The following is a 25,442-nucleotide window of genomic DNA, read 5'->3' on the forward strand; positions in this document are numbered from 1 at the left end:
TCTTTCCCTCCCCGCCCTTCTTATTTCACTATAGAATAAAACTTTTTTAATTTTTATTTTTTAAAGAAAAATAAGACAGAGACATAGGGCCAGAACCAGCTTGGACTTCTAGTTACTTCTGAATAGGCTTTAGCATGCATTAAAAAAATAGAAGGGTTAAGTAGACAGAGTTCCATGTATAGGCAAGAGTGAGATGCTTCCAAAGGGTAATTCAGAGCATGTAGATCAGGGGCAGGCAATTATTTTGGGAGGAGGGCTGCTTACTGAGTTTTAACAAGTTGTTGAGGGCCACATGGGTAGCCCCGCCCCTTGACAGGTGCCCTGCCCCCTGGTTGGCATCTTGTGACCAGAAGTCCCGCCCCCTGATCCCTGACCTTTGCCACCAGAAGTACTCCTTTCAGCAAGGAGTTTTGTCATCTCAGAACCAGAAAAATACCAAATTATATTCTAAAAAGTGAACAACTACTATACTCATTAATTTGATTTCGAAAAATATTTTTGTCCTGATTTACATGTGTTTGTGTAGTGTACATAGAGATGATTGCATAATAGCTTAAAATGAAGTCTTACTCATATATTATGGGGGAGTGGGTATAGGTTTGTGGGGGGCTGTGGGTGTGTGAGTATGTGGGGTGTGGGTGTGTCTGTGGGGGTGGATAGGTGTGGGGGATGTGAGTGTGGGGTGAGGGAGCATGTGGGTGTGTGTATGGATATGTGGGATGTGGGTGAGTATGGGGTTTGTAGGGGGCTGTGTGTGAGGGGAGGGTGGTTGGGGTGTGTGGGGGGTGTGGGTGCATGTGGTGGGGTGTGCATGTGGGACTTACTCACTCACTCATCCCCTCCCACTCCTGACCCCGGGGTACCAGAATGGGACCCATGCTCCCACAATCCGGCCATGTAGCCAGGATCCATGTGGTGCCAGAGCAGTGCGCAGGCAAAAAAGCAGGGAAATGGCTGGGGGTGGGGATGAGTTTTATACTTGCTTCAGCCCAAGGAGATTAAATTCCACTACTCTAACTTCTCAGAACAGTGTCCTAACCTCCGGTTTACAGAATAGTTGGTTGAGGACAATTTCCACTACTCCTGTGGAGACAGGGTCATCAAGTAGTAAGAGACATGGAACTAGGAAGAGTGAGCAAACAAGGGGAGCCTGACTGCAACCCAGCAAAGAGGACACTACTTTGGGAGGTAGAAAGCCTAAGTTCTGGTTGCTGCTTCTAGGACTGTTTAAGCATCTTTTATTAGGCAGTTACTGAACAACAGAAATATCCTTGGCAGCAGAGGCTGGAACCCAGGACTTTCACCTCCCAGAGGAATGCTCTCACTAGCTGGCTAAAGAGTCAGCTGCCTCTTGCTCTTGTAACCCTGACATTTTTGGTTAACTTCAATGTGCCTACCTTCTGTATCTGTCTTAGTTTTGACATTCAAGTTGCCCAAAGATTAAAGTTTGCTTTATAGTTCTTGACAGTGCTGAACAGCTCTGCACTGAGCTCCCTCAACCAAGAGTTCCTCCATCTTTACCTGCCAAGGGGCATGGTCTGTTAGCTATGCACTCATTTAGGGTGAGTGTGTTGATCACAAACCTACTCAAAGTTAAGGAATCCAGAAGTGGTCGGCTTCATTCAGTGTCTGTGCTGAAACTAATTAGCACTGCTTAATATGAGCCTCTGTACAAGGCAACTGGTTTCAACTGATGCAATGCCAGAAACTTAAGGAAGATTTCTCCACAATGTAGCAAACACATGGGCCCAGTTCCTCCTTTTGCCTCCCTGTAGAACATCGCAGAGCCAGGCTATTGTCTAGTCTAGACGTGGAGCAGGAAAAGCTCTCACTCCCGCCCGGTGAACTTACTTGTCTTTCCCTGGGATGAAGATTAATTGAGGCCTAAGATGGCAAGTAAACATGAGCTATTCTAGCACTCAGGACATTTATTTGAAATCCTGCCAATATTCACAAAAGCAAATGGCTTTTCAATTTTAGGTAAAATGGTTTCCTATACCTACTTTCTTCATCAGCATTTACCTACAAGACCAGCGGGGCCCAGCTTTTCTGGCAGGCATGTCACAAATTAGCCCACACCTTCTAAGTCCTGCTCCCATCCCTTTCCCAATCTGCTGGTCTGGTTTCTGTCCCTTACCCTGTGCCCCTACACAATCTACTGGTCTGCTTTCTGCTCCCTGCCCTGTACTCACTGCCTGATTTGTTGCTCTGTTTTTGGCTCCCTGCCCTACCTACTACTGTGTTGCTTGTCCCCTCCCTGGTCTGCTGTGTGCCACACACAGAGGCTGCCAGTGCAACTTGTGGCACACATGCTACAGGTTCACCACCTCTATTAAACCATTTTCTGGACATACCAGCGGATGACAAGATACATGCAGAACAGAAAGGGAATGTTGGCAAATGTAAGCAGCAACCTTTGGGATTGACGGGACAGTTAAAGGCAAAAAAAAGGCTTTATTTATATAAGCAAAATCCATGCTTTTCTGTGATTAAAATGGAATATTTGATTTTTTTTTTTTATCATGGAGAAAAATCAGAGCTCCCCCTGCCCTCTTCATTCACCAGGACATGGGGGCAGCTTCAGCTGTCCCCCTCACTCCCTGAGCCTTAGTGGTGCCCCTCACTCCTGACCCACTGCCCCCTGGCCCTACCAGTACCTCTTACTCCCCACACAACAATCCTCCATGCCCCCCCAACCCTGGTGGCGCTCCTCACTTTTAACCTTCTGCCCCCTACCCTCAAGCCCCAGCATGTGGGGGCAGAAGAGGTGTGGGCAGGGCAAGGGGATGTGGACATAGATGACACCATAGGCAACATGTTGAGGGAGGTATGGGGGGGGCACATCCCCCCCCCAATTTAAGTGCCTACAGCAGGGCATGGGGCTGTGGCCTGGCAAGCCTGGCATCGGGCAAGAGCTGCATCCACAACCCAATGGGTAGGACCTGGTGTGGGAGGGAGCACTACGGCAACATGGCCACTGAGGTGAGGTTCCCCCTGCCTACCTGGCAACAGCAAGGGGGACACAACTCCATGCCGCCACCTCCAGAAGCCCCACACCAGCTCCACTGCCATGGCCACCAAAGTGAGGTGCCATGGCAGCAGCGTGGAGTTGTGCCCCCCTGCTGCTCCCAGGTAGGCAGGGGACACCTCACATTGGTGGCCATGGTGACATGGCACTCCTGGTGGCAGCAGTGGCAGCACTAAGCCTCCCTGCCCCACTCTACTCTCTCGAACTGGGTCCCACCCACTGGGCCACTGAGACAAGCCTGCCTGGTGCCCATCTGACCAGGCTACAACCCCATGCCCTTCTATGGATGCAGAAATCTAGGGGGCCTATGCCCCCTCATACACTTACTTGCAGGGAGCTGCAGGAGATGCTCTCCACCATGCTGCCTGGCTACATTGTAGGCCATGTGTATGTGTGTGCATGCACATGCACATGGCTCCCTGCCTCTGATCTCTCTCCTCCTGCTCCTCCCAGCCCCAAGCAGCCCCTTGCAGGCTAGAACTCTGCCAGCCTGCAAGGGGAAACCCATGGTTTCTTGTGGTTTTCTCCTTTAAAGGAGAAAAAATGCACATTTTTCCTCAGGAAAAAGAAAACCTGGATCCCAACTGATCAGAATAATAAACTGGTATATCACTACTCAAAAGAACACATCAAGAGAATCTTAAATTAAATAAAAATAAAATATTGCCATGTCTTGTCATCTGTGTGGTATATTGAACATCTAAAGCAGATGGCTTAAATTAGACCCGGAGAAAAGTTAACCAATTTTGGCTATGCCCGGTCCACAAACTTTGACATATGCCACTTTTGCAAATGTATCTGCTTTCTGTTCAAATTCCTGTCACCCCTCTTCATGAGTCAGTGAACCCTATGATATTTGCCATAAGAAGGCTCTATGCTTTCAGTTATTGGTTAGTGATCTAGTTCTAACATGTTGCTATAAAAGGCATTTGTAATCTAGTGAATGGAAACTGCAAGCACCATAACAGTAAGTTCACCCTGTAAAATTAGCTGACAGAACACCATCTCTGGAGCAAAAATATGCTCAGCAAATAAGTAATCATTATTTTGCCAAACTTGACTAGCTTCACTTGGGATGTAATCATCTTGAAGAATGATGATTTTATGTTACTCTTTTTTTAAAAAAATCCTTTATCAGCAGGTCCAAAATATCTTCAAAAAGAGGTTAACAAGAATTTTTTTTAAATATTGCTCAAGTATACAGTACAAACAAGCATCTCAAATTCATTGCAGACTTCTTGTCTAGAGCAATAATACTCCAGAAGATAGCAACCAGTTAATTCAAGATCACAAAGTCTTCAGTACATGAAAAAAGTTTCACTGGGTTGGGCGGGGAGGTGCAGAGCAAGCATTGTTGTGCCTAGCCAAGCCAGGCTACCCACTCAGCTGCTCCCTGCAGTACCGGGCAGCAAGGCTAGGGACAGACATTACACATAAGCCAGTTTAAGAGATCAGAAACTGGTTTAAACCTGTAGCAGAACAGATGTTCAGTGCACATAAACCAGTTTGAAAATGGCTGAAACCAGTTTGAGATAAACCTAGTTGAATGTAGTATCAGACTTAACTGATTTGGGTCAAACTGGTTTATGCAATGTCTGTATCAGACCCTTTCCTGGTTTCATAGTTTCATATTTGAAGTTAAAGTTAAACCAGATTCCCCCAGCATCTCAGCATGGTATCTGGGCTGGGCGGTGCTCTCGGCTGCACAGGAGAGCTGGCCCCTCCCCTCTGCTCCCTGGCTGCAGCTCCGGCAGGGACTGCAGGCATCTGCCTGGCTTCCCTCTGTTCCCCACCCACCACTTCCTGCTAAGCAGGGATCTCCCCTCCTCTCTGCCTTACACAGAAACCTCTCAGCACTAGCCAGCATACCACATGCTGGCTACAGTCTATGCTGTGGGAGACAGGACTATGTCTGCTTAGGACTTTTTAGAGCTAATCAACAGGTCAGCTGGTAATGTTCCTCCATTCCCTCTTTGGAACAAATTATTTAAGAAGAGCTTGAACTAATGAGAGTGACTGTTGTTTTCTGATGGGGTAATAAATGCTGCTAACAGAGCTGATAAATGCTGTGTTATCAAGGGTGGGAGGAAACCCCTCCCTCATCAGAGCATCCTGTCAGGGTTTGGCCATGCCCCACTCCCCCCCTCAGCTCAGCATTGTGGAAGAAAAGAGAGGGCTGCTCTAGCACCCCCCACGTTCTATCCTAAGCCACTGCAGGTATGTGCCTGGATTTCTGGGAGGTCTGTAAGGTTACAAACTGATTCAGCCTAGCCAAGTTAGACTAACCTGCAACGATTGAATCAATTCAGGCTCAGGCTTTTTGAATGTCTGTCCCTAGCCCAGGAGGTTAGGACTAGTTCCTCCCTCCTCCTCCCCCCCTCCCCAAGCCTGGATCAGCTGGAAACAACATCGCTCCTCATAGATCCTCACTGAAGCAGTCCCACACTTGATTCTAAGACAACTTTGTTTTCCCCATGTTCAATGGGTAAAAAAGACTTTGTCATGGGATGGAGTAAATTGCAGTATTTGAATTATTAGGAAAGATTCCTTACCAACACAAATGTCCCTCACTGAATGCTGCAAGGCTCAGTTTGCCCACATGGAATTCCAGAGTCTGTTTTGGGAGACTGTGGACCTCTGTGTGCCCAGCAAATTTTGTAACATCAGCAAATTCTGAACATAAGCACACACCTTCTTTTAATCACAGCCAATATAATAGCCAAGCAAAAGCTTTTGTGAAGATTGCCAAGAAACTATTAAACATGGTACACTGGGATAATAATTGCCCATGGATCGTATTTTTGGCCTTAAGAACTATATGAACAGAAGGCCTGGCAGGAATCCGGTATCATGCCTCATATTCCACCAAACATTGATTTTATTGCCTGCAGTAAATAAACTTACAAACCAACACTAGTGGAAAAGCTGACAGCAAAATTAAACAGCAGTAACAGCCAGCCAGACATTAGTATAATCCCATGACCAAAAGAACACCAGGAGATGAGCAAGCAAGTATATAACTAGCACCTAATGACATATAGAAATGATGGAAGACAGGGATAAATATAGAGAGAGAAGCACCACACATACCCACATGGTATAAGTACAAGGACAGCTCAAACACTCAACTATCATGTCTTAAGGACCACTAAATTAATTGTCCTCAAGAAAAAGACTCAGAGTCCCCTATATTCAGGGCAGACAGAGGGGTGTTTAATAGCACCTTCTTCAGCCCTCCCCCTCCCCCAACTGTGCATTCACTGAAGTAGTAGTAGTGTAGCAGGAACTAAACTAATGTAGCTGATGTTAACATAGAGTGTAATAATAGTGAAATGTAACCATATTAGTTTTGTCCTGTAAGTAACTTGAAAACTCTATTTTATATTCTTTTGCTTGACATAAGTGAATGAACTCTGTATGCCCTTTTTTGAATGAGTGTATGTGAAAGGGTGAATGGTGAGAGAATGGCATAGAGATGGGAGAAGAAGATTTAACTGTTTATGTAAGCAACAAGGCGCCAAATGTAAGCTACCAGTCACTAAACTAACGAGGAGGAGGAAGGCACACATCTTGACAGATGGGCAGCAAGGACACTCCAAGGATGAGATACCAACTTTTACAACCAAACTGACCTCAGGCTGAGATAAGCAGAAGATGGATGAAAAACAACTGCAAAAACAGAAGCTGGATATGGAAAAAACCCAAAGCACTGAAACAAAGGATGCCAATCCCTATAAAAGAGGACTTTGAAAATGCCAAGTTGGGTGAGTCTCTCTCTCAACTGCTGTTTCTTCAGAGCACAGATGCATCTGTTCACCCCACTCCAAGCTGCTATCTCCAGGATCTCTCTCATAATAACCACCCTGCCTGCTATCTGCATCTTCTCTCAATAAGGCCTGGGCTGGCCACCTAGTGCTATTATTGAACAACTGCTGCTGGTAACTGTAATTCCTGAGAAAATGGAATGGTTGTTTCATGTTTGTGTGGGTCTGTGTGAGTGTTGTGTCAAAACCTCTATGTCTAATTCATGTAATCAATAAACGTGGCATTTTGCCTTATCCCCCTTTATAAGGTCTTGCTCTTGATTTGATGAATTGGAATTGTAAGTAACAGTAGGCAACCATTGATCCTTCTGGATCATGTTATACGGATGAGAGGTCACCAGAACCTTTGCCATGTATGCCTAGGCAGGAGTAAGGAGGAATGAAAGCTGCTCAGACCTCCTATCCACCCTTTAGACCATTGAGACAGAATCCAAAGGCCAGACTGAGTCTGGTCATTCAGTACCTTGGTGGCTGCAGTTATATGCACATCTGGGAATGCAACCCAGGTCTCCTGCATGGCAGACAAGGACTCTACCACTGAACCAGAACAGTGAGCTGCACTCACTGTAAACAGTACTTAAGTACTCAACTGACATACAAATTTTAATCCCAGAACCGGGCACCTACAATTAGGTGTGGTGACACAATCCTTTTGTGGCTAAGATCAATACACCTTCCAAGGTCCTACTCAAATGCCTACCTCAAAAATGAATGGTAGAAAAACAGTATTCTTTCTGGAGATCTCCCTCTTGAAGTGTGATGGTTGTATTCCTCCCTGTGAGAAACCTGCAAGTAAACTGAAGCATGAGCACAGGTATCAATCTTGCTACAGGTGAATATATGAAAAGTGAAAGTCAAAACACATCTATAATTTCAGGCTGAGGGCATGTGGCTCACTTTAGCAATACAGAATTCAGACGGAAGGCCAAGTAGCTCCCGTACTTACCAAATAATTAGAGATCTAGGCTATTCACAGTGGGATCTGAGCATGTTACACAGTTTACTAAAATCAAAATTAGATTTGTGTGTGGATCACATAAAACAGGGATGTCAAGTGTCTTAAGTCAGACATAGTACATATTAGGGAGCTCCATCATGGCAATGATACAGCCAGTCAGGAGCTTTGAAGGGTGACAGCAGGGCTGCAGAGACAAAAGCAGGCTTTTACTTTTAGTACTCATACCTGTAACAAAGTGCTAAGGCTGGGGAGAGAAAGATAGTCTCATCAGTCTATGCTGTGGGAGACAGGACTATGTCTGCTTAGGACTTTTTAGAGCTAATCAACAGGTCAGCTGGTAATGTTCCTCCATTCCCTCTTTGGAACAAATTATTTAAGAAGAGCTTGAACTAATGAGAGTGACTGTTGTTTTCTGATGGGGTAATAAATGCTGCTAACAGAGCTGATAAATGCTGTGTTATCAAGGGTGGGAGGAAACCCCTCCCTCATCAGAGCATCCTGTCAGGGTTTGGCCATGCCCCACTCCCCCCCTCAGCTCAGCATTGTGGAAGAAAAGAGAGGGCTGCTCTAGCACCCCCCACGTTCTATCCTAAGCCACTGCAGGTATGTGCCTGGATTTCTGGGAGGTCTGTATGGTTAGAAACTGATTCAGCCTAGCCAAGTTAGACTAACCTGCAACGATTGAATCAATTCAGGCTCAGGCTTTTTGAATGTCTGTCCCTAGCCCAGGAGGTTAGGACTAGTTCCTCCCTCCTCCTCCCCCCCTCCCCAAGCCTGGATCAGCTGGAAACAACATCGCTCCTCATAGATCCTCACTGAAGCAGTCCCACACTTGATTCTAAGACAACTTTGTTTTCCCCATGTTCAATGGGTAAAAAAGACTTTGTCATGGGATGGAGTAAATTGCAGTATTTGAATTATTAGGAAAGATTCCTTACCAACACAAATGTCCCTCACTGAATGCTGCAAGGCTCAGTTTGCCCACATGGAATTCCAGAGTCTGTTTTGGGAGACTGTGGACCTCTGTGTGCCCAGCAAATTTTGTAACATCAGCAAATTCTGAACATAAGCACACACCTTCTTTTAATCACAGCCAATATAATAGCCAAGCAAAAGCTTTTGTGAAGATTGCCAAGAAACTATTAAACATGGTACACTGGGATAATAAATACCCATGGATCGTATTTTTGGCCTTAAGAACTATATGAACAGAAGGCCTGGCAGGAATCCGGTATCATGCCTCATATTCCACCAAACATTGATTTTATTGCCTGCAGTAAATAAACTTACAAACCAACACTAGTGGAAAAGCTGACAGCAAAATTAAACAGCAGTAACAGCCAGCCAGACATTAGTATAATCCCATGACCAAAAGAACACCAGGAGATGAGCAAGCAAGTATATAACTAGCACCTAATGACATATAGAAATGATGGAAGACAGGGATAAATATAGAGAGAGAAGCACCACACATACCCACATGGTATAAGTACAAGGACAGCTCAAACACTCAACTATCATGTCTTAAGGACCACTAAATTAATTGTCCTCAAGAAAAAGACTCAGAGTCCCCTATATTCAGGGCAGACAGAGGGGTGTTTAATAGCACCTTCTTCAGCCCTCCCCCTCCCCCAACTGTGCATTCACTGAAGTAGTAGTAGTGTAGCAGGAACTAAACTAATGTAGCTGATGTTAACATAGAGTGTAATAATAGTGAAATGTAACCATATTAGTTTTGTCCTGTAAGTAACTTGAAAACTCTATTTTATATTCTTTTGCTTGACATAAGTGAATGAACTCTGTATGCCCTTTTTTGAATGAGTGTATGTGAAAGGGTGAATGGTGAGAGAATGGCATAGAGATGGGAGAAGAAGATTTAACTGTTTATGTAAGCAACAAGGCGCCAAATGTAAGCTACCAGTCACTAAACTAACGAGGAGGAGGAAGGCACACATCTTGACAGATGGGCAGCAAGGACACTCCAAGGATGAGATACCAACTTTTACAACCAAACTGACCTCAGGCTGAGATAAGCAGAAGATGGATGAAAAACAACTGCAAAAACAGAAGCTGGATATGGAAAAAACCCAAAGCACTGAAACAAAGGATGCCAATCCCTATAAAAGAGGACTTTGAAAATGCCAAGTTGGGTGAGTCTCTCTCTCAACTGCTGTTTCTTCAGAGCACAGATGCATCTGTTCACCCCACTCCAAGCTGCTATCTCCAGGATCTCTCTCATAATAACCACCCTGCCTGCTATCTGCATCTTCTCTCAATAAGGCCTGGGCTGGCCACCTAGTGCTATTATTGAACAACTGCTGCTGGTAACTGTAATTCCTGAGAAAATGGAATGGTTGTTTCATGTTTGTGTGGGTCTGTGTGAGTGTTGTGTCAAAACCTCTATGTCTAATTCATGTAATCAATAAACGTGGCATTTTGCCTTATCCCCCTTTATAAGGTCTTGCTCTTGATTTGATGAATTGGAATTGTAAGTAACAGTAGGCAACCATTGATCCTTCTGGATCATGTTATACGGATGAGAGGTCACCAGAACCTTTGCCATGTATGCCTAGGCAGGAGTAAGGAGGAATGAAAGCTGCTCAGACCTCCTATCCACCCTTTAGACCATTGAGACAGAATCCAAAGGCCAGACTGAGTCTGGTCATTCAGTACCTTGGTGGCTGCAGTTATATGCACATCTGGGAATGCAACCCAGGTCTCCTGCATGGCAGACAAGGACTCTACCACTGAACCAGAACAGTGAGCTGCACTCACTGTAAACAGTACTTAAGTACTCAACTGACATACAAATTTTAATCCCAGAACCGGGCACCTACAATTAGGTGTGGTGACACAATCCTTTTGTGGCTAAGATCAATACACCTTCCAAGGTCCTACTCAAATGCCTACCTCAAAAATGAATGGTAGAAAAACAGTATTCTTTCTGGAGATCTCCCTCTTGAAGTGTGATGGTTGTATTCCTCCCTGTGAGAAACCTGCAAGTAAACTGAAGCATGAGCACAGGTATCAATCTTGCTACAGGTGAATATATGAAAAGTGAAAGTCAAAACACATCTATAATTTCAGGCTGAGGGCATGTGGCTCACTTTAGCAATACAGAATTCAGACGGAAGGCCAAGTAGCTCCCGTACTTACCAAATAATTAGAGATCTAGGCTATTCACAGTGGGATCTGAGCATGTTACACAGTTTACTAAAATCAAAATTAGATTTGTGTGTGGATCACATAAAACAGGGATGTCAAGTGTCTTAAGTCAGACATAGTACATATTAGGGAGCTCCATCATGGCAATGATACAGCCAGTCAGGAGCTTTGAAGGGTGACAGCAGGGCTGCAGAGACAAAAGCAGGCTTTTACTTTTAGTACTCATACCTGTAACAAAGTGCTAAGGCTGGGGAGAGAAAGATAGTCTCATCCCTGCTGTCATTACTTTCACTGCTGGCACTGAGCCAGCCTACAGGGTGACAGCAACTCAATTCCACTAGGCTAGAAACAGATGTGGCATTAGTCTCTGGACAGGTCGTGCCTGCGTTGGTCATGGTGCAAAAAATATCCTGGGACTGACATGTACACATATTGCTCTTCTAATTAGGGTTTAGTGGGCAGCTGAACGTGCTGCAGTTTTTCTGCCATTGATTCAATGATGCAATCGCAGGATAATCCTTCAGACATACTTTGCAATGTCCCAGGATAAACTGTTATACTAGTTATCCCATGAACCTTTTTAGTATTTATCTTAGGACAATGGACATGGATGTCCAAACAATTGCAATTCATCCTAGGATGAAATGGTTTATCCCAGGATAAATGTGATGTCCATTTGTAGTCTTGGTGACTCAGCAGCAAGGAGTGAAGAGCCAGAAAAGGATGAGAAGAACTGCAGGGAAACAGAATACAATTGGGTAGTACAGCCAGGAGGTAGTAACAGAGGGACAAGACAACACAGGCAAAAAAAAAGAGATTGGAATACAGTGGGTAAATGGAAAGGAAGGACAAAACTGCTTCATGTCTCACCCTTTCCTGATCAGCTACCCTTCCCCACAAACACCCTCCTTCTTTCCTGAAGTCAGGGTTCCTTCCCAACAATCTTCCCCTGCTTCCCTCCAATATTCTGCACCCAACTAGCTTTTCCAGATTCCCAAGAATCTCTGGTTCCCTCAAACTCTGAACAGCCCCGGCTTTACTTTCCTCACCCCTACAAAATTGCCTACAGGTGGGGTGGGAAGACGGTGGGGGAAGGACTTGGAAATAAAGGGACTGTTTTCATTGAAGGAAAGTATCAAATAAAAAACTGTGCAAAACTTGACAGATATACTACAAGTTTCTCTACTCCTACTAAGAATAGCAGAACACTCTGCAATGAAAAATATTCTGTTATAACTCTATCCCCACAGTAGTACTAAAGGAGCCATCAAAAGCTTGATCAAATAGATAGGAATGTCATGGTGGAAGGAGGTTTCAGAAACATAGATTCTTTCTAGGAATACCACCAGCACCAGAGAACTCAAGTGAAAACCAGGTGATCCCATTATAATTGTTACCTGTTGCAATAGTGCAACAGGGAATGAGATACTTTCTCTCAACACAAGGTCTAAAATCACTCATAAGAAATTACTTCACTTTTGTGTGCCACTGAAAAGGCAATCAGTGCACAACACTGGCATTATTGTTCTTGGAAGGGCTTTGCTCTCCTGTCATATTGGTTTTACCCCCTGCAACTCTTATGCCCTTAGTGGAGGTGATTAATCCCACATACTTATGCCAATATAAGGGGGAGAGACTGGTACATTCTGGACTTGCTGAAGCTAGTACTGCTTGAAAGGTAGATTACTGTAATCTTTGATTCAATGAAGGGATCACTGGGCTGGTGGTCCACATCAGAAAGGAACCGTTATAACTTCTGTGATAGTAGCAGATGGAGAAAACCCACTGACATCTGAAAAGCTAAAAAGCCACAATGGAGCCAAAATGATCAACTGCAAAATGTATGTAACCTTTGTCATTATCATCACTTCAAGACATAGTCATACTTGGATCTACTAGCATCATTTCCTTGCCCCCTCTACACCTACATCGTTTTATACCCAGTCAAGAAAGTCAATGTCTGGATTTGAAGAAAAAGCAAGGGCAGGCCCAAGATGTCCACAGCAAGTCACTGGCTAAAACACAAGAATCTGTATCTAAAATACTTGTATTCTATCCCCTGGATTCTCCTGTCTACAAAAAAGTTTAACTTAGTTTAAAGTTATTTAACTGTTTCTAATACCTCAAGTTGAAGTATTTTAAGGGAAACACTGTACTCTTCCACTAACACTATTACTCCAAAAAGTACTGTACTAAAACACTGGCTGATAAGTCTGTTTTACCATTACAAAATGCCTAAGTGTTCTTTAAATAACTAGCTCTTATCTGCTGCAAGCTTGCTACAATACATATTACCCAAAATCCAATTAAACTGACTGAAAGGTGTAGTAATTATTTTGCACTTTAGATCAGAGCAGAATCCTGAAATCAAAGGTTGGGTCAAATTCATTAGGGTCCTCATAATTTTGGTGGCAAAGTGAAAGACTATAAGAACAAGGCAGCTCGAAAACCTGCTAAACACAATGTATCCTGTCATCAAATTATGCTCTCCTGCATATTCATATAATTTTGGCACCTTCAGTTCCTAGTTTTTCTACTGTCCTTTTCTCCTATCTTTCCAACTGTAGTTCAGACAAGAAAAGTTATTCCCTGTTTTTTCTTCTTGTGAATTATTATCTTTTACTCTCCGATGAGGCTTCCCCTCTCTGGACCCTGTATAGACTATTTGTTCCCTGCTGGTAAAGGAGCTGTTCATTTCTTTTTTGTCTGGGTTGGAAGTTGCTGAAAGGAGTAGTTCCTGCAGCCCATCCTCTAGCCCCTGGCTGGAGGAGAAAAACTGTCAGTCAGCAGCTGAAGTCAGGGCAGACAAAGGGGTGTTTGTACAGCACCTTCTTCAGCCCTCCCTCTCCTCATCTCCAGATCTCAGCTTGTACATTTAAGAGAGACAGTTGCCAAGAGAGAGAGGGAGAAAGCAGCAAAAGAGAAAGGTATGTCTTGCTCCTGAAATTATCCTTTTATTTTTTTCTCTTTATGCACAGATAAAGGTGAATGTGAAGAAAGGCAAAGGCAATCTGGCAAGGTACAGGTTCAATCAAAAGATGCTTTACAGGATAGATGTAGGGAGACAGTCCAACTTATAAATAAAAAAAATGATGTTTAAAATATTTTACACTCTCTCAGAAAGTTGGATATTACACTCATTAACTCTACCACACTGTTTTCCTGTACTTAATGCTATCGCAAAAGCTTGTTAATAAGGAATGAGACGCGTCCTTAATGAAAAGAAAAACTAAATGGGTTTTAAATGAGAACCTGATTCCTGGAAAGAATCATGGTATTGATAGATTTTATAAAGAAGCAATTGACTGAAATCATCCTCTGTGGAGAAACTGCTGTCCTCATCAGTTTACAATGCACAAACTATTCAAGCAAGATACATTGGCATTACTTTAAAATTCTTCAAACTACCTCAGTTTTGTTGATCTTGCTTAATGATTTTGTATAGATGCACTTACCAGTTGTCAAACTGAATATTACATACCACTAGCACAGCCTTCTGGAAAAGTTTTGGACAAAGGATGGTTTGACAGATGACTCTTAAATGAGCTGAGGGGTATTTTTATTTTGAATACTGTCCTTAACAGTTGACTTGAACTAACTGCATGTACATTAAAAAAATACTTAACAAAAACTATTTGTGAGCTTTGAGCTCAGATGACCACTCTATTAACGTAAGGGGGGCATCCTGATTACTGAAGGACCACAAGAGAAGAGTACCAGCTACAATAAAATAGTAGCTTTCATTTTCAAGATTGGAGAGAGAGAGAGAGAGAGAGAGAGAGAGAGAGAGAGAAGTGTATACGGTTACAATTCAGTTAATATATTCCTTTTATTAAAGGGTTTATTCTTTTTCCCCGCCAAACATGGAAGTCTCAAGACAAGACACCTACACTTAACACTGATGCTCCTTACTGACATCTGCTTACTTCAAACTTGCATGGCTATCTTCAAAAAACAGAGCTGTTTGTCTTGGCCCCCAAAGCAGAAGCTTTTTAAAATCATCCTGTGGAGTTACCTGTTCCAACAAATATATGGTGTCAAGTTGGCTAGGAGAGCAAACCTTTGGAAATCCAGCATTAACTCAAATATAGTAATGATTCCTAGCTCAGCAGGTCTTCTTCCCATCAGACTGACTATCATCACACAGGTAATTCAAGCAGGTTTTGCAACACTGAATTTCCTGCCCATCTTATCTTGCTCTGAATTTTAGCAGTGTCAAATAACATCCACAAATATTCATCAAAAGGCCTATTTTCAGGTGTTGGTATTCCTGATGGAACAAAAAAGGGAATATTCTTGACAAAGTGAACCTGTTAGAGCTTAATATGATTAAAAGACACCAAAGTTGATAAGGCAAAAGTGCACATATCACAAAAAGAAACTGGGAACTGTTCAAGTCATCTTCATGACATCTGTTCAGGCTTAACTGGCTTGATAAATATCAAAACAATTTTAACTGCACAGGGTGATGGTGAAGATCTAATGTCTGCATTTTGTAGTACACATGCTTAGTAGCAGTTTATCAAAACACCTACCTGTCCAGCAGCTCTTTATCAGCTGTGCAACTTTCCACCTTGTTAGCTATTTAACAGCATAGAAAGAGAATTTGCAGCAAGCTTGAAACAGAAGGTTTTCTGTTTTATGTACTGCATAGAAGCACTGCCAAGCCTACCACCATCTCTACCAAGAACAGTGATGCATTGACAAAACTGTAGCCTCCATCAGTTCCCATGATCCCTTCCCTTCTTATCTGGAAACTGATAACTTTCCCCACAGTGAAGGGCAAGCCAGTTGGAAGAAGCTATTTGATTATGCAAATTAGGATCTGCAAAAACAGAATAGTCAGAGTGTATCTTGCACTGCAATAGAAAAATGGGCAAACTTTTGAATACCAGAAAATTAAGCAGGTTGTGACATATCTAAAAGTGAATCATCATGTATAACCAGTGGCCTGTCATTCTTTATTCTGTCTGCAGCTGACCAAGCTATTACAACCTGAAGATGTTAAACCTATCAATTGCCCACATCAAACCCCTCTGTAGCATATTATGTTGTAAGACAGTGTGGGTCCTATTTTCAGGTGTTGGAAGAGTTTTTGGGAGGCATTCTTGTGCCCCCTCCAAGTGCCACTTTGATCCCCTTCCCCTGCCTGATCTGCTGCTCTGTTGTCTGCTCTCTGCTCTCCTGTATCTGCCACATGCCATACACAGTAGGGGTATGCAAAATGGGCCCTATTTGATTTGAATTTGGCTCGAATCAGGGACAGTGATTTGATTCGTTGATTCAGATCACTGTCCCCAGTTCGAATCTGAATCTGAAGATTCAATGCTGATTTGGAGAATCAGTGATTCGGACATAGACAGAGCTTCAAATGTTTTTTTTACATACCTTGAAGTACCAGGCATGGCTTGTGAATGCTGTGATGATGGGGCGGATGGAGCATCCCACAGAAGCACAGCCCCCCCCCCGCATGCTCAGCAGCAAACCTGGAAGTGGATGGGAAGTACTTCCGGTCCACTTCTGGGTCCGCCGGGGAGAGTGCGGGTGGGCCCCTCCATGCCCTCCCCAGCTCGGCAATCAGCCGAGGGGGGACCTCAGGTGCCCTGCCAGATCCAGGAGCCGCTAGTCACTGAGCCAGGGCAGGGGGCCTTCTGGTCCACTTCCAGGTCTGCCAAGCATGCTGGGGACCCCACCACTCTTCTGTGGGACGCTGCATCTGCCCCACCATTGCAGCATTCACGAGCTGCCTACTACCTTGAAGTATGTAGAAAAAACATTTAAAGCTGTGTCTATGTCCACATCTTTCCAAATCTCTCTGAATCAGTTCAGAGAGAATAAAGGGTCTCCTGATTCAATTTGGATTTGCAGATTCAGCCACCAAATCGGGCTGAATCTCCCCCAAATCGAATCAGTGACCAAAGCTTTGCACAACCCTAATGCACACTGCCTTGTCAATCTACAGCACATGTACCACAAGTGGCCAACTCCTGTTGTAAGGAATAATCATAGAATCATAGAAGTAGGGTTGGAAGGGACCTTGTAGATCTTCAGGTCCGACCCCCTGCCTGGGCAGGAAGAAAACTGGGCTCAAATGACCCCAGCCAGGTAGGCATCAAGCCACCTCTTAAAGACCCCAGGGTAGCAGCCAGCACCACTTCCCTTGGAAGCTGGTTCCAGATCCTAGCCGCCCTAACTGTGAAGTAGTTCTTACAGATGTCTAATCTAAACCTAATGACAGAACAGATGTTTTCTGATGAAAAATATGGATAATCTGGGCAGGTCCTTCTGCACTGAAAACATCATTTTTCTTTTTTTCTTTTTTTTTTTAACTTTGAATAGCCTACCAGCTTATTTCTGGGCACAACTCAAGATGTACTTATCTTTGAAAGACCGCAGTTTTGAAATCCTCCTGACCAGCAGTTTAGACAATGACGCGCTTGTGATACTAATATTTTGAATCCTAGGAACCAGCATTCCAGGACCAGCAGCAGCTTGTTTTCTGCTGCTAGTCCTTGCCTTTGAAAACCACAGTCTTCAGTATTATCACTTAAAGCTCCATGAAGTGTAGTACAGGGGCCCTGTACTGGTTTGGAACTATTTTATTAACCTGGGTAGAATGGGTCCAATCTGTTCTTCTAGCAAACTATAACTTCCTTTCTGCAGGACCCTTATCCATTGCATGCTAAATAATAAATTGTATATAATAAAACATAATGATTGTATGGCACCATATCCTTCTTGAGTTCAATTTTAAGGGGATTCAGATTTAAAAGGTTACCTTATGTGAGTAGTAGATTTGCACTGGTCTAGAATTAGGAACTAGCACACTAAATAATTTAGGTTTAAAAACTCTAATAGGGGCATTTTAAATGAAAAATAAATTAAGTAAGCTACTTATATTCAAATAAACGCATACACAATTTCACTGAGGTCAGAAGTCATCATATTTTTGCTATAGAAGCAAAATTCAGGAAACAAGAACTTCCTTTCAGTTGTTATATGTCCTCATAAATAAGCTGCTTTCTGCAAAGCCTGTTTTAATGTAAGCAGAAGAAAACAAGCTTGAAGTGCACACAGATCTGACAACCTTGACCTGAGAATGCTAGCATTTTTTTCTTCCTGATAATGGCTCCACTCTCCAGAAATGATGCTCTTAGACAGCTATACCTCTAAAGTTCTGGACAGTTCCTTTGCCAAAAAGGCTGGCGGACTAGAAAACCAGCAGGTAGAAAATGCTGATGATGTAACCAATTCAGAATTAATTGCCAGAAGTGTAATGAAATCCAAAAACGTTCCCTCTTTTCAAGCTTGACTCTTCTTTGAAGAGTGACAAAGTGGCATGCTGGGAAATGTTTGATATGGAAATTACTGAAATAACAAACATACAATTGCAAAAAGACTTTCCCTCCTGCCCAGCTATCAGCCCTGCCACCAAAAGCTGTGATATGAGATTAAGAACAAGCTCTCTTTGAACATACATCACCTGCTCCAATAAAGATTTTAGAGGTCAAGATTTATTCCTGGCTGTCCTGGTATCATCAAGTTGGGCTACTCTATTTTGCAGATGCACAAGAAGGAATAGATTCTAGCTCATAATCCCTTAGCTATGTCATTGCTACAGTACTAACAGGATAAAAATTCAGCTGAACCTTATTTGACAGTAAGCAGATATTATTAGAAATAAACAGAGGGAACAGATCTAGTCAGCGAGGAGCTGCTTCATTATCAGTGGAGCAGTTTTCAGAGTAGAGTTTCACTTTAAAACTGGGGTGCACCAATAGAAATTTTTTGGACCTATACCAATGGCTGAATATTAATGAGACATATTGGCTGATACCAATCCACTTGCCGATATGCAGCCCTGCAGCTTGGAGATCAGTGTCTGGCGGGTAAGTCTGTTGGGGAGAAGGGGCTGGGCAAGGGAACATGGTGGGGGCAGACAGAGGCCCACACAGTGAGGGAAGGGGTGGGGCTGGGGCTGTGGTAGATGCTGTCCAGCTGGAGCAGAGTGCTGGAGAGAGCTGCGAGTGACTCATGGGAGGACAGGGGGGCTCCCGCCACTGTGCACACCCATGGGGGAGGCATGGTAGGCACATGCCCCCTGAAACTGTGTGCAAGTCAAGGGCGGGCTGCTGCTGTGAGCTGGGACTGGGGGTGGCACCAAGCTTTTCCCAGTGGGGGTGGGGGGGGACTGAGCCAGGGCTCCACTCGGGGAGAAGCAGCAGCACTGGGAGGGGAGTTACAGGGGAACTATGGTGATTCTGGAGTGGCTGGAGGCTCCTGGGTAACCCCCCCCTCCCTCCGCGTCACCCCCCCCTCTCAGTGCTACCCCCACCTGCCCCAAGCGCAGCCCTGGCCCAGCCCCTCTCCCCCACCAGGAAGAGCCCAGTGCTGCCCCAGGTTCAGCCCGCCCTCACCCCATGCACAGATATGGAAGGCAGGTGCCCCGCCCCCTCCACGTGCCTCCCCCAGGGGTGTGCGCAGCAGTGATAAGATATAGACCAATGTTATGGATGTACCTCTACTTTCAACTTAGAGAAATATAAGAATCTCTATATGTTCCTAGAAGTAAAAGCCTCTTTTCCCCACAATTCCTATAACTCAAAAAAACTAAGGTGAATCACAGCTCAAAATCCTAGCCTAATGTGCAACTGAATGCAAGTTAGATGGTCTTGTGCAGCTCTCTCTACAGCAGTGGTCACCAGCTGGTCAATCTTGGAGCCTCTTGGAGTTGATCTGAGGTTGTGGGGGGCTGAGCACACCTCCAAAGGCCCCCCTCCCAGTGCTGCCACTGCTTGGCCCAAGTGCGGCATGGCCCAGCCCCCTGCTGTGAACAGCGGGGCACTGCCTTCCCCCCCAAGGGGGTCTGCTCAAAGGGGGGAGAGTGGGCTGGGAGGCAGTGTCCCGGATGAGCTGTCCTGAACCCCAGTTGTGCAAGGCCTGCCCCTGCTCCAGCCCCGCTCCCTCCCTCACCGCCATTGGGGGTGGGAGGGGGCAGATCGAGGCCTCAACGCTGAGGGAGGAAGTGGGGCTAGGGATGGGCCTTGATCTCCCCCCCCACCCCCCACGGCCTTTTCTCCTCCCCCTGCCCCTTCTCCCACAGACTTACTGCTAGGGGGCACAACCCCAAATATTTTTTTCTCCCTCTGCCTCAATCTGACCCCCCCTCTTCCCTCCTCACAGACAGACAGGGGGAGGGGGTGGAAGCGCATGGTAGATCTTGGGTTACTTTTAAATGCCAAAGGTCCTACAAAATTGCTCTACAGCATGTGTTCAACAGAAGCACAGGGTTAAAATCCAGTGTAACCTGTAGGCAACTGCCTGCAATACTGGTTCAGTTACTAGAAGCCATCTAGAGCTCAGACGAAGCTAATTTATCCTGCTTTTGAGCCCACACTGAATTCCATGCTGCTTCAGCTATACTAGAGGTAGGGGCCTGGTCCATGGTCTGGGTGAATGGTGCCTATAAGCTGGTTGAATTGCACTGCGTGTCCCAGACTAGCCAGGCCAGGTCCTGCTTGCAGCACATGTCTGTGGGGGAAAGCACCAGGGACTAGATGATAGGGATCTGCAGGCTGAGTCTAGTGCTGGGCTGTATGTTTGATACCCTAAGCTATACCGTTTCTGCTTGTTTAAAGCTGGCTTGGGAAGCTCTGTGCAACACCAACCAGCAGAAGAAACATGTACAACATTACATTGCCAGACAGAGCAGTTTTTTAGGTCTACAGGGAGCTTAACTTCTTTGTTTGGCCCTCCAGTTTCTTTGGAAGTTGATCCTGTCCAGACATCTTCAGTCAGAATAAGCTAAATGCTTCCCCTTTCTGAATGCATTTAGCAGGTGCTGTGACCATGTAGTTTCCACAATACTTTGGGGAGGGTAAGTCTTCAGTTGAGTAATTCTAAGTTTCCACAAAGCCAAAATGAACAGTAAACTAGGGAAATGCATCGGAACATTTTACATCAGCTTGCTAAAAGTTAGGTTTGGCTAATACTTCAGAACAGGCGAGAAGACATTTGTTGTTATACAAATGGGAGAATTTTGACTAGAAACAAAATAATAGTCTGAAGAAGAAAGGCCAAAGAAAACAGAACTACCAGTAAAGGCCTCAATTAACAGAGGAGGAAAACAAAGTCTAGCGTGCACAAATGCAATGAATGCCAACTCCACAATAGATGGCCTGTGGAGCACCAATATTTGCTGCCTCCCGGCAGATAATTTTTCAGCAGCGCATGGACCCACCCTGCAAAATAACTTAAAAGGGCAAGTTGAAGAACTGAATTGGGGAAACTAAGCTGTTTGTCATCAGGATACATCTAGTATAATCTCTTTTCTCTTTAGCGCTAGTGTCAGAAGGAAGCTTTGCAAAGATGAAAATGAAGATTCTATCAGCTTTCGTCTTGCTGAGCATGTTGCTTGGTGCCAACCTGATGCCTTCCAGCCGTCTCTCTTGTTACAAGAAACTGCTAAAAGATCGCAACTGTCACAACATCCCGGATGGTGTGGCCAACCTTCGACAAATAGATGGAAGTCTTCAGGATCACTTTTGGGAAGGGGAGGGGTGTGAAATGATCTGTTACTGCAATTTTAGTGAATTACTCTGCTGCCCAAAGTAAGGTTACTTTTTCATTAGTCTATATTAATATTTTACATGTTTGTATGGCTACTGACTGATAGAGAAGCTGCCATTTTAAACAAATCAGAATCTTTATGTAGCTTAGATGTTAGACCAAGACCCAGCCAATTTCTTATCACTTTTTCTTGAAAGGAGAGTAGAAGGTTCACGTTAAATTTGCTTGCAGCACTGCAGATGGCCAGCCCTGAGGCATCTCCCCACTGGCTGCAGAGTGAGAGGCTGGGGGAAGTAGCAATAGTACAGGCGCAGCTCCCAGTTGCAAGCTCCCTGCACAGGCAAAGCCTGCTGCCACTGATGTGTACTGAAAGCACCAAGTCCACATCAGACTGGAGTCAGGAGGGCTGAGATAAGTGCAGCAGCACAGGCAGAGCCGGAAGTTGCCCAGCCCTGGCATGGGCATAGGCACAGGTGAAACTGTATGGGCTGAATGTGGCCTGCAGGCCATATGTTACCAATCCCTGTACTACACCATAAGCATTTATTTTGTTATCACTGCTTTTCAGAAATATTGAACTTTTTTCTTATTATGTCATTTAATTTCTCAGGCAAACTTTTTTTCCCCAGGTAGTTTAGGATAATTAAAGCATGCAGAGCCATGGTAGCCTGCCCATATACAACAGTAATATCTGTTTGCCATACTAACTTTGAGAACAACAGAAGATGAGTGTAAGGGTCATAAATTTACTCTCTCTCAAAAAAGAGAGAAAACTTTTTCAATGTGCCTCTCAGAATACTACGCCAGGCTACCTAAGAACGCATTTCAGACTCAAAAGTTCTCTCACAGAATATTGAATATAACACCACTTACTTCCTTTTAAATAAGAGAAATGCTCATGAATAGCAACTTTCCACATTTTCCCAGAACCACTTCAGGTACCCTACCCTACCCAAGACACCTGCTAACTTACTAAGTACGGGTTTCCCTCACCAGCCACGGTTTTGCCATCCACAGTTGAGTATCCAGTTTTGCTCCCTCAGCCCTGCCGGAGGGGGATCCCAGGTGCCAGGACCTCCACCACCCGGTGGGCACCACCTGGTGCAGCTGGGGACAGTGGGGCCACATGGGGCCGCTGCTTGTCCCCTGCTGCCCCAGCGACGCACCTCGTACACCTACCACTGCTTTGAGGGGCACAGCCCCACATGCAGGAGGTGAGTCACCAAGGCAGCGTGGGGTGAGCAGTGGCGGGCGAGATCCCCGTGCAGCTCCTCTGCTCCCTGATGCACCCGGTTGCAGCCCTCCCCCTTCCCCAGATGAACCACCCACGGCCCCATCCTGCTCCCTGCTGAGGCCCTTCAGCCACTCATTGTGGCTCCAAGCACTGCCCACCTGGGCAGCATCCCCAGCCCTGCCCAGCTCCCCGCCTACAGGGGCCTCAGTCCCCTTCTCCCCACCAACTTACCTGCTGGAGCTGCTCTGCAGGCTGCCTGGGGCTATACGCGTGTACTGTACATGCATGTGGCGCCTCGTCTCACCGCCTTCCTTCTGCTCCCTCCAAGCTCCCTGCGGGCTGGAACTCGTATTCAAGTCCCTTACCTCGCTTTTCCCCATAAGCCTTTTGTCTTACCAACCACAGTTTTGCCAACCACGGGAACTTTCAGGAACCTAACCCCTGCAGTTGGCAAGGGAAACCTGCATTCAAAATCTGAGGCCCTTGACGCACATTACTTTTAAGATGCAATTAACAGGTTAGTTGTGCCTTAAATAGTAACCAGCCAAATGTTCTAGTCATTTTGAGATGTGACAATACAGTAAGCAAGCCACTAACTAATTCCATTTATTATATGTAACAACTTTGTGGCTCTTTTGCATCACACCTTAAATTGAACATGTGGCTGGTTGGGGCTGGCCCACGACTAGGGACCTAACAAATTCATGACAGAAATGGGGTGCTCTGTGGCTCATTTAATCTTACAGATTCCCCGTGCTCCCCTCCCTGCTGTTGATTGGTGGAGGGGCCCCACTTGCAGCTCACTCCTGATCCATGAGGAGGTAAAAATGATGCCATGTTTAAAACCAAGGTTTCAGCTTCCCTGTTGATTAGAAGTGGTGGGGTCCTCTGCTAATTAGCAGCAGGTGGGGAGGGAGGGAGGCAAGGGGTGAGGTGTACTCAGGGGGAACATGTTTTTAAAAGGTCCAGTGTGACAGCACATCCCACAATGAGGGGGAAGGTTGATCTCAGAATTCCCATGCTCCAGGATTTGTAAAACCAAGCGTTGCCCAGCCAGACAAAACACATGATTTTTACTTATCTCTGGCCATGGGAACCTCTGGATTGGGCTGCCGCAGCTGGATTCTGGGTTCCCCATGCACTAGGACCTGGAAAACCATATGTTATCCAGCTGGGCAGCACACTTGGTTTCACTGATCCCCAGGCCTGGGGGTGAGTAAAAACTAGGTGTCAAAACCCCAGCTGGCAGGCACAAACAGCTGATTGTTGGCTGGGGCCAGGGACCAGACGGGAGCTGGTTACAGTTCGTCCCTGGCCCCACTTGATAACCAACTCCCTGGTTTCAACTTACTGGTACAGTGGTGAGCTCCCTCTGCACAGCAAGTAACACATGATTGAGATCTAATTCTTGATCCCAAAATTGCACCTCCTGCCATGCACGTGCATTGGGATTTAACCCAGAACACCTTAACCTGAAACTCTGTCAGCAGTCTGATAGACAAACTTACATGTTATGAAAAGATTTCCTTAAATGGCTAAAACACCACCCACCAACTTGGAGCTCAGTATAAAGAAGTCATTAAACTCTGTGCATATGTTTCCTGTACTTGCATGTTACCTCTTGTAGAAGGAGGCTTGGTGCTCCGGCTACTTTAAGAGAAGGCAGACAGCAGATGGAGCAGTCTGCAGGTGCTGCGGGAGGCAGTGAGGAGTCATGTGACACAAAAGAGGGCTGGGCTTACAGGATATAAGCTCAGGACCTGAGCTGAGGCAATAGTCTGATCCTAGCAGCCAAGATGTGAAGAACTCCTGAACAGCTGGGCAGCAGCCAAGCTTCTGGCAAGCACCTAAGCTGGGGTTAAACCAGCAGATGGTTGTGACTGCAAGAGAAAGTACAGGGACCAAATAGAGGACTTGTGGGGTGCAGGAAAAGATGACATCCATAACAGTCAGCCTTAGAGAACCAAATAGGGATCACTTGCAGACAGAAAGTTGGATGCAGGGAGGTGAGGATGGAAAACCCCAGGTTAAGGTGTGAACAAAAAAGGGGAAGTATGTGACCAGGCCCTTAGTGTGTGTGTCACTAAGATGGAAGAGGTTGTTTGAGGAGCAGTCTGCAGATGTGGCAGGGGCCAATTAGAATCACTTGACCAGAAGAGGGCCAGGCTTGGGGCATGTAAGCCCAGGGTTTGAGCTGGTTTGGCACTCCAGCTCTGAGCCACAGGGAAAGGAGCTCCTGAGCAGTGGGGCTGCAGCAGGGCGGCAGGATTAACAGCCGAGATGGGGGTGAGCAACCCTGCTGGTTTGTGGAAGGGACTAAGGGAAGATACAGAGGTCCCAGGTGGTCCAGAAGGAAGAGGGTCCAGGAAGCCTGGAAGTCTGTAGCCCAGGAGAGGTGAGTGTCAACAGTGCCAGGGAGCCCGAAGGTCACACTGGCTCAGGAGTGGGGCCAGGGCCCAGAGGCCAAGGAGGGCTACAGCCAGAGACTGGCAGGCCAGGGGGAGCCCAGGAATCTCACCTGGCCTAGGAGCAGAGCCAGGGCCCAGAGAGAGAGGGAAAAGGCAAGGGGTCACAGCCAGAGCAAGAGGGGGTTAAAGATCCCATACCCCAAGAGGGGCAAGGACTAGGGCTGAGAGCCCATAGGTCAGAAGGGGTATATCAGCA

At 45.5% G+C, this 25,442-nt stretch overlaps 1 protein-coding gene and 1 long non-coding RNA gene across 2 annotated transcripts in view; one reads left to right on the forward strand and one right to left on the reverse strand.

The window, feature by feature from the left end:
• Window positions 1-7,763, reverse strand: part of LOC112550066 — a 12,794-nt gene extending 5,031 nt beyond the window's left edge. The window contains exon 1 of the long non-coding RNA XR_003093730.1: window positions 7,553-7,763. This is a non-coding gene — a long non-coding RNA (uncharacterized LOC112550066). The remainder of the gene's footprint in view (window positions 1-7,552) is intronic.
• SCRG1 (stimulator of chondrogenesis 1) overlaps window positions 1-25,442 on the forward strand; it is a 58,124-nt gene that overhangs the window by 31,690 nt on the left and 992 nt on the right. Inside the window, exon 2 of the mRNA XM_025202407.1 lies at window positions 21,315-21,585. Within this exon, the coding sequence (XP_025058192.1) occupies window positions 21,315-21,585 (271 nt within the window). The remainder of the gene's footprint in view (window positions 1-21,314; window positions 21,586-25,442) is intronic.

The sequence above is a fragment of the Alligator sinensis genome, unplaced genomic scaffold (genome assembly GCF_000455745.1).
Source record: "Alligator sinensis unplaced genomic scaffold, ASM45574v1 scaffold211_1, whole genome shotgun sequence".
Lineage (NCBI taxonomy): Eukaryota > Metazoa > Chordata > Crocodylia > Alligatoridae > Alligator > Alligator sinensis.